General features: G+C 50.8%; 1 protein-coding gene across 1 annotated transcript in view; it reads right to left on the reverse strand.

Moving 5' to 3' along the window:
• Positions 1 to 9028, reverse strand: part of LOC136954112 (connector enhancer of kinase suppressor of ras 2-like) — a 34012-nt gene that overhangs the window by 876 nt on the left and 24108 nt on the right. Inside the window, 13 exon segments of the mRNA XM_067247658.1 lie at positions 78 to 684; positions 1730 to 1830; positions 1935 to 2005; positions 3116 to 3187; positions 3337 to 3410; positions 3658 to 3830; positions 3939 to 3990; positions 4326 to 4374; positions 4495 to 4532; positions 5215 to 5423; positions 6501 to 6587; positions 7364 to 7578; positions 7907 to 8034. Of these exon segments, the coding sequence (XP_067103759.1) occupies positions 78 to 684; positions 1730 to 1830; positions 1935 to 2005; positions 3116 to 3187; positions 3337 to 3410; positions 3658 to 3830; positions 3939 to 3990; positions 4326 to 4374; positions 4495 to 4532; positions 5215 to 5423; positions 6501 to 6587; positions 7364 to 7578; positions 7907 to 8034 (1876 nt within the window).

Genomic DNA, 9028 nt, shown 5'->3' on the forward strand with positions numbered 1-9028 from the left:
AGGATAAAAACAGATGTTCTACGATTTTTCTAAAATCCAGGCCACAGAATCTATATCAATCTATGTGTGTGTCTCACCCTCCTGGCTGGCATCGTTGACCTTGGCCTCCTGGGCCTCTTGGGCCTCGCCCTCCTCGTCCTCGCTCCTCTCCTCCATGCGGGCGGGGGTCTGCAGCAGCTTGCCTGACCGGGGGTCCCTGTTCCTGGGAAGGCTCTGGCTGCGCTGCTTGTGGGACCTCCGGTGTGAGTGGGAGTGCGTGTGCGGCCCCCGCTCCAGAGGGAAGGGCCCCTCCCGTTCCCGCTCCCGCTCCGCGTGGTGCCTGCGGACGGGCAGGGTGGCCTGCCGACGCCTCTCCGGGGACATGCCCTGCCTCCCCAGCCCCCCGTACCCCCCCATCAGCCCGTCACCCATGCCCATCTCCCGCCCGCCGTAGCCCCCGTCCCCCTCCAAGGGCGCCGTCTGGAGGAAGTGGAGCCCGGAGCTGGTCAGGGGCGTCTCGATCAGGTCCTGCCAGGAGCGGCGCTCTCGGTGGGTGGAGCGGCAGCCCGACGAGTGGGTGCTGGTGCTGCCCGTCCCCATGCCGCCCTCACCCCTCTGCTCCTCCGCCGAGGAGTGGGAGTGAGTGGACTCGCTGGAGAAGTGGCGCCCGTGCTTGGGCTCCGGGAAGGGGCTGGAGGAGTTCACCTGAGGGGGGAGAGGGGAGGTGGAAGAGACCATCTGTGCGGGGATGGGGGAGGTGGAGGATACCATCGGCGGGGGGATGGGGGAGGTGGACGACATCATCTGCGGGGGGATGGGGGAGGTGGAGGCGCTCATGGACAGGGGCAGGGGGGAGGGGGTGGAGCGCAGGAGGCTCATGCTGACTGACCGAGGCAACTGGTCATAGCTATGGAGGAGGTGGGTCTGGGTAGAGGAGAGGGGAGGTGGCGGAGATGGGGGGGGGGGGGGTAAAAGCAAGGTGGGAAAGTGAGATTGAGGGAGGGAGGGAGGGAGGGAGGGAAGGAGGGAAGGAAGGAAGGAGGGAGGGGGGGGATGGGAAGAGAAGAGAAGACAGAGAGCAGGACGACAGGAGAGAAGGAGCACCAGGACGAGAGTGAGAGAGCAGTGAAATGGTTGATGAGTACCAATGACCAGCGAGGCGTGACCGTTGAATGCACATCTGAACACACGGGACCCAGCTTGGAATCTCTACAACACGGCACTACTCCTTCATCCTCAATCTCACTGATCTCACATGGTTAGATAGGTAGCGGCTGTGCAGAATGCCACTTGCTTTCTCCAGTCCAGTCAGGCTAAGTCAAAGATGACCTCATGGAAGGATGCTTTTCAACAGGATGCGGTTAGAAGACATGGTCCTTTAGCACCATCTAGTGTCTGCCAGTGTCAACACAGGCAAGTGGCATTAAGGGTTGTGGGACCGGTGGGCAGGGCTGGCCTGGCTCCATAGAGAGACAGTCACACGCTCTGATGTTTTATGGAAGCTGAGAGCACTGTACGCTGCTCTACTGAAACTGCTGGGGCTTTTAGAATAAAATATTCTATTAGAACGAAACATTTAAAAAATAATGGAGTGTGTGTGTGTGTGTGTTACACGTCTGTGTTTGTTGGTGTGTATGTGTGTGTGCTACTCTGTTTCCGTGTGTTTGCTCGTGTAGACGTGTGTATCTATGTGTTACTGTAAGTCTGTGTGTGTGTGTGTGTGTGTGTACGTGTGTGTGTAAACACTTACTGAGGGGGTGCGGTGGTAGGTGTCACACAGAGAAGACGGCCCGTCCTGTTTGAGTGTCATGGAGCCGTCAGCGTCCTCCTGGTCACTCTCACTCCAGTAATCTGATTGGATGTCAAGAACACACACACACACGGAGCGCCGTCTTAGGGAACAGTGACAGAGATCAATGTGGCTGGCCAATCAAGTCCAAACACATCCTATTCACCTTCATCAGGGCGGGGCACCTTGTCATCGGGGGTGTAGCCAATGGCAGCCAGGCCCAGTCGGTTCATCCACCTATGAGAATGGATGAAAAGATGAATAGACAAAGGGTGGAGAGGGAAGGAAAGAGGAGTGGAAGGCGGGGGAGCAGAGAGGAGAGGAGCAGAGAGGAGAGGAGCAGAGAGGAGAAGAGCAGAGAGGGATGGGAGTACAGCAGGAAGCTGTGTTGAGTGCAGAGCTGAATCCCTAAATTAATTCAATCATCTTTTCCAAAAGTTGACCCAAGCCTGTTTTTAGCCCCGATGATTAAAGAGAGAGGGACAAGAGAAGAAAGAGGGGATGAGAAAATGAAGAGGCAGAGAGAGAGCGCATAGATCGCTCTCTTCCCCTCTGTCCTGCTGAGTGTCGGTGTCCTCTCTAAGGACAGTGCAGAAGGAGGTCATGAACTAAGAATAGAGACAGGGAGCCAGGCCAACAGGACACGCATCATCACACCAGGAAGTGCGTCACACAGGAAGCCCACACATGCATTCCCATCCCTCACTGACGTACCTTACAACCCACATCTGTGTCTGGGAACTACTGTATATTTAATTGAACCTTGAGCTATCTGTGTCACGTTAAACACTGTGCACACACACCTTCTCTCGTACGAACACACACCACACACACAGCATACACACATTTAGTCTCACCATGGATATTGAAGAAAACACATTTTTTCACTTCCAATTCAATTCCCATGTCAGCGAGGAGAGGTGTAGATAGTTAGTGCTAATTATGAAAGACAGGCTAGCATTCCAGCTGATAACATACTACCTCCTCCCCCCCCCCTTACACACACATACAGTATACACACACACACAAATAAACACTCTGCAGAAACAGGGAAACAAACATGTTTTCTTCATGCTGTGGATTTGGTGGTGGTCAGGAGTGTGCATGTGTGTGCATGTATGAGTGAGCGTGTGTTCTGTGTTAACTTAATTTCAGACAGCTGAGATATTCATGAAAGTATACGACAGCTGTCACTTCCACACAAACAGGTACTGGAGCTGCTCAATGCTGTGTGACACTGAAACATCTCAGACTCCAGATTCAGCACGCACACGCACACGCACACACACACACACACACACACACACACACACACACACACACACACACACACGCACAATCACTCACCTATTCATTTCCTCGAGACAGTCTGTAGCAAAGAAGAAGCTCTTGATTTTGGGATGACAAGCTTTGAAGGCACTGTAAATGATAGGAGATAGGCAAATTATCACACTGTGTGTCTGTGTGTGTGTCTGTCTATGTGTGTCTGTGTGCGTGTGTGTGTGTTTATCTGTGTGCTCAGCGTCCTATGATTTAGGAACGATGAGTGACAAGCAAAGGACACTCACAATTTCCGTCTGCACTCGATGGCTCGGTCTATCCTGAACTCTGGCAGACTGATGAAGCCTTCAGCCTTCTCATCCTGCAGTAAATAGGAAAGGGTGAAGGAGGAGAGAGAAAGAGCCACGTAGGGAGATGAGTGACAGCGAGAGAGCGTGAATAGTCGTGTGTGTGTGTAGGAACCCCAAAAAGATTGGTGTGTGCTTCTGTGTGTGTAGGTGTGTGTGGGTGTGTATGTGGAAGAGCTGGCTATTAGCTCTTCAGCGCGCGCTACGCACGTGTGTCTAGGAGTCTGTGGGAGTGTGGGCGTGTGTACACTAGAGTCTTACATTCTGGTTGGTGTACCAGTAGAGACAGGACTCTTTGAGGATGAACCAGTATTTCCTCCACTTCTGGGTGAAGTAGCCTTTAGCATCCTTCTTCTTCCACAGCCAGCCCTCACAGTCCCCATGGCCCAAGTCCTTACAGGAGATACGCCTGCGGCTGGCGCTCGTCAGAGAGCCTGCACATGGAGAAACCAGGTCAACCACACCCGGGTCCAGTCCTGTACAGCACGGTCACATTTGAAACAAAAGACACATTGAAACACACACAGCAGTGGGATACATACCTTTACTCCTCTTTTTTATGGGTTTTGTTCTTAAGGAGGTGTAGTGGAAAGACTGAAAAGTAGATGGGTGGAAGGAAGAAAGAGAGAGAGAAAGAGGAGAGTAAAGGAAGATTAGTCGTGGTACTGAAGCAGTGCAAGAGCTCACTGGAGATGTGTGAAGGGCAGTGGGTGCCATGAAAACAACAGCACAGCTCCAGAGAAGCAGAGGAGGCTGTATCTAGGCCACTGTGATCTCACAGTCTAACATCAGGCATGTTCCATCGTGACTGTTAGCCTGAAGGTGCAAACACACCCCAGGACTGGATGTTGCTCTAGAGATTGTATGTCTAGAGGTGTGATGATGGTCCCTCTGTTTGTGTGTGTGTGTGTCTCTATGTGTGCCTTTACCTTCCTCATGGATGCCCCTCCCAGGCGATCACTCCCAGAGCTTGAGTACCTGTTGTGGTGGGAGGAGGGAAGCTATCATCACTGTTTGTTACTGGTATGATATATTAATGGTCATAATTCTCAAACTGACACCAAACCCCTGGATACACACACACACAAACACACTCACCTATCGGTCGTGTCTGCTCTTAGTGTGTCCCCTGATCTCTGTATCTGATGGATAGGGTGAGAAGGAGGAAGGAGGAGGAAGTCATTTACGAGTACAGCATATCAGCATGTGTGTGTGTGTGTGTGTGTTTGGAGGACAAAGCTCCAAATGAACTCCAATTTAGACTCAGGCAAGAAAGGAGATGAGGATGTTAGTGTGAGTTGTGAAATGGCTTCCCTGCATACTAATGTGTGTGTGTGTGTGTGTAGGTGTGTGTGTGTGGAACTGTCATTCCCTCTGTCCCTGAAGTTGGCACCCAGGCAAGGAAACTGATCAGTTCGACTCTCCTCTGCCTCTTCTCTTTCAAACACACATACAAACGCTCTAACACTATCTATTATTAACGAATCCTGAAGCTTCACACCTCCCTGTAAGGACATTAATCTAGACCTTGTATAAACTTGACACACACATGTACAACACACACACACACACCCTCACTCAAGCTTCCTGCTTCTGATTAAATGTGGCATGACTGCGTCACACTCACATCCATTTCCACCCTGTCCCTCTAACTGTGTGTGTTTTGTGGTGGGAAACTGTGTGTGTGTGTTTGAGCGTGCGCAAAATAGGATATTAGTGTTATTAGAGTCGTGAGATGGGTTTCCTGCATACAGACGGGTGTGTGTGCATGTGTGTGTGTGTGCATGTGTGTGTGTGTGCGGGTGTGCTTATGCATACAGGCATGGCGTCGGGGATCTGGTCCAGGCGGAGGGTAGACGACAGCATGGAAGGGCTGATAGGAAAGCTGGGGCTGCTGGGATTGCGGCTCTTCCGCCGCGAATGCCGGGTGGAGTCCCGCCTACTCTCCCGTCCAGGGACCTCCGGCTCCTCCTCTATGACCAGGATCTTGTCATCGCTTAGGTAACGCAGAAGGGAATTGTCTGAATCTGAGAGGGGGGGAAAAATCAGCATGCAGGTTAGAGGTGGTCTTAGAACCAGGAGGTAAAACCCCAGTCTGAGTCCTGGATAGAACCATGGAACCGTTACCACTGGCAGGACACAGAACCAGATCAAGTTAGAACGAGAGAACCCATTGTTGTAGAAGGTAGAGAAAGGGGATGCGAGCACAGAACCCTGAAGTTCTTTCGGATTGGCCCAGCTCAATCAAAACAGGCTGTTACTCGGATCATTTGTTTATAACACCGTCGGAGACGCGTGAGAAAATCGGAGAACGTGTGGGGCTGTGAAGTAGTATGTGTGTGTTTGAGTCAGCCTGTGTGTGTGTGTGTGTGTGTGAGAGAGAGATGCAGATAGAGGGAGAGACAGGGTGGTCCCCACCAGTGACTTTAATGTTATTCATAGACTTCACAGACAGTGGAGTGGAGCTTCTCAGACTGAATACAGATAGACTCCTGCAGCATGGCTGACCACGACTTGGGGGGGCGGGGGGGATAGGCGAGGAGGAGAGAGATGGAGGAGGAGGAGAGGAGTAGTGGGGATGGAGGATGAAAGGGGGTTGGGGGTGGGGGGGGTGAGGAGGAGAACTGGAAGAAAGGCGAATAGAAAAGAGGGACGGGGAGAGTGAGGGAGGGAGGGAGGGAGTGAAAGCTGCGAGGGGAGAATGATGAAGGGGGAAGAATGGGCGCTGGGAGATATACCTACCGTAGAGTGATACACACAGACACACACACATACAGAGGACACACACAGACACACTTGCACATACAGTAAACACACAGACAAGGCACACATACAGGTACATAAGCACATACAGTAAACACACAGTACTATACAACACACACCCAATAATACTACACAATCATGATGCTATGTAAGACACACACCCCAGATACACGGACATACCACACATAAACACCAAATGATGACATGACTGAAGCTGATCATGAAGCGAAGCACTGATCAAAACAAACAATGAAAAAGGACCCTGAAGTTGATCTTATGCCTGAGGTTTGTGTGTGTGCGTGTGTGCGTGCAAGTGTGTGTGTGTAAGACAGTGTGTGTACCTCTGCTCCCTCTCTTGCCCATGCAGGGTTCCTTGGGCTCGGCCATCCAATTATATTCCGGCGGCATGGAAACTGGTCTGAGGTCACCTGGAACAACCAATCAGCGGTCAGAAAGAGGGCGAGGCGGAGGAGTTGTGGGAGGGAAGGGTGGCTTGTGACAGACAGAAGGTTGGTGCTTTAGGGTGGGGGTGTTGGGAGGAGGTGGGTGGGTTTCGGGGGGACTCACACTGAGCTGGGGTGAGGGGCTGTGTTGACGTTAAGCGATCTGGGATTGTTGTGTTTTGAGGGGAAGATACTTAGCTGGTCAAGTAGCGGAGTAGAGATGAGAGGAGAGAGAAGGAAAGGGAGGGAGAGAAGAAGTGACAGTGAGATGGAAAGACAGATGGAAACACTTGATTCTGAGGGTCCTCCGTAATCAGGCCTCATCATGATCAGGGCTCTTACTGTAAGAAGACATTAGTCTCCTACCCATGGACTACACCTCTCCAACGGTCCTTGGAGGAAGAGATCCATCACTCAATTGCTCCTCTAAAGATGACTTTTCTCTACTTGAGGGTTGCGGTCCTCTTCTCTGACGGTAGATCTTAGGTGCTGCCTTTGATGGGCTTGTCTTGTAATCAACAAACCAAACACCCAACGCTCATAGGAGAAGTCCATATTCAGGCTTCATCTCAATGCCATCTAAGAATCTGCAGACCCTCAAAATCAAATGCTCCCAAAGAAAGGCAAAGTGACAAAGGCAGGTAGAGAGAGATGAGATAAGAGAAAAGAAGGGGTGGTGCACAAGCATTGGAATGGGTGACACAGCAAGGGCGTGGGGTTGCTCCTGGTTACAAGTACGTGTGTTTGTCTGCATGTCTCACCATGCGTGGGGGTCTTGTCTCGCCGTCTGACCCCCGTGTTGCGGCCCCTGTCGTAGTCCGGCCCTGGGGGGCCCCCATCCCCCTCCAGCAGGGAGAAGTACTGACCGCTGTCCTGGTCCAGGTAGTAGCTGACTGCTTCCGAGCCCTTGGAACCGGACTGGGAGCTGACACTGTACCTGCTGATGTCATCACATGACATCAGACCCATCTCCTCCCTGAGGACACACAGTCACACACACACCAGGTGGTGGTTACTATGGATACTCCTTTCATTGTAAATCGTCATCATCAGCATGTACAGTATGTATGTGTGTTTGAGAGAGAGAGAGAGAGAGAGAGTGAGAGAGAGAGAGAGAGAGAGAGAGAGAGAGAGAGAGAGAGAGAGAGAGAGAGAGAGAGAGAGAGAGAGAGAGAGAGAGAGAGAGAGAGAGAGAGAGAGAGAGAGAGAGAGAGAGAGAGAGTGAGTGAGTGAGTGAGTGAGTGAGTGAGTGAGTGAGTGAGTGAGTGAGTGAGTGAGTGAGTGAGTGAGTGAGAGTGTCTGACCTGGTCCCGTACAGTCCAGACACAGGGGACAGGATGAAAACATCTTGCATGTTGGGGACGTCCATTTTGGACATTCCCAGAGTGACACTGGGAGTAGGAGAGGAACTGGTCGGACTAGTGGGGACCGGCTGGAAGACAAAAAGACAAAGAGAGACAGAAAGAAAGAGAGAGAGACAGAAAAAAAGAAAGAAAGAGAGAGAGAGAGAGAGAGTGAGGGTGTGAAAAGACAGAGTGAATGAAATAAAGACAGATGCAAAGAAGAAGAGACAGAAATAGAGAGACAGAGACAGAGAGTGGATAAAAAGTCCATTAATCAGATTCTATTTTTACTACTCTTCCTCTGCATTCTGAAGTGTCATTCTAACCTGGGATCTGGGATATTTGAACATTTCATCTCATTGGAACTTCAGTTTCTCTAAGCACAAAGACAGTTCTGAATAGATATATACTGTAAAGACTGTGTTCTTTGTATCTGGAACTCTCTCCATCCTCCCTTCTCTCTCTCTCTCTCTCTCTCTCTCTCTCTCTCTCTCTCTCTCTCTCTCTCTCTCTCTCTCTCTCTCTCTCTCTCCCACTCTCTTTCCTTCTCTCTCTCCCGCTCTTTCTATCTGACCCCTCTTCACTATAACAGGGCTTGTGCCATGTCTGTTCCCATGACAACCTACTCTCTCCTTATCCTCACCCTCAGAATGAGTAGACGAAGAGAGAAAGCGAGAGAGAGAGATAGAGAGAGAGAGAGAGAGAGAGAGAGAGAGAGAGAGAGAGAGAGAGAGAGAGAGAGAGAGAGAGAGAGAGAGAGAGAGAGAGAGAGAGAGAGAGAAAGAAAGAAAGAAAGAAAGAAAGAAAGAAGAAAGAGGATACAAAGTGCCACATTCTACAGTGTGTATTGTGTATGTGTGATGCCTTGTCTGAATGTAGCTGAATTGAAAATGTTGAATTGTTACAGAATCCCATGTCCCAGGTTGACCTGACTGGCAGCCATAGCTCCATATAGAAGGTGTATGAGGGTACCTATGTGAGATACCTGTGTGGAGACACAACAATATAGTATTTAATACTCTAACAAACACTCTGGCTTGAAACACCCACATTCAGAACCCTCATTAGGAAATCTCTACTCCA

The sequence above is a fragment of the Osmerus mordax genome, chromosome 12 (assembly GCF_038355195.1).
Source record: "Osmerus mordax isolate fOsmMor3 chromosome 12, fOsmMor3.pri, whole genome shotgun sequence".
Taxonomy (NCBI): domain Eukaryota; kingdom Metazoa; phylum Chordata; class Actinopteri; order Osmeriformes; family Osmeridae; genus Osmerus; species Osmerus mordax.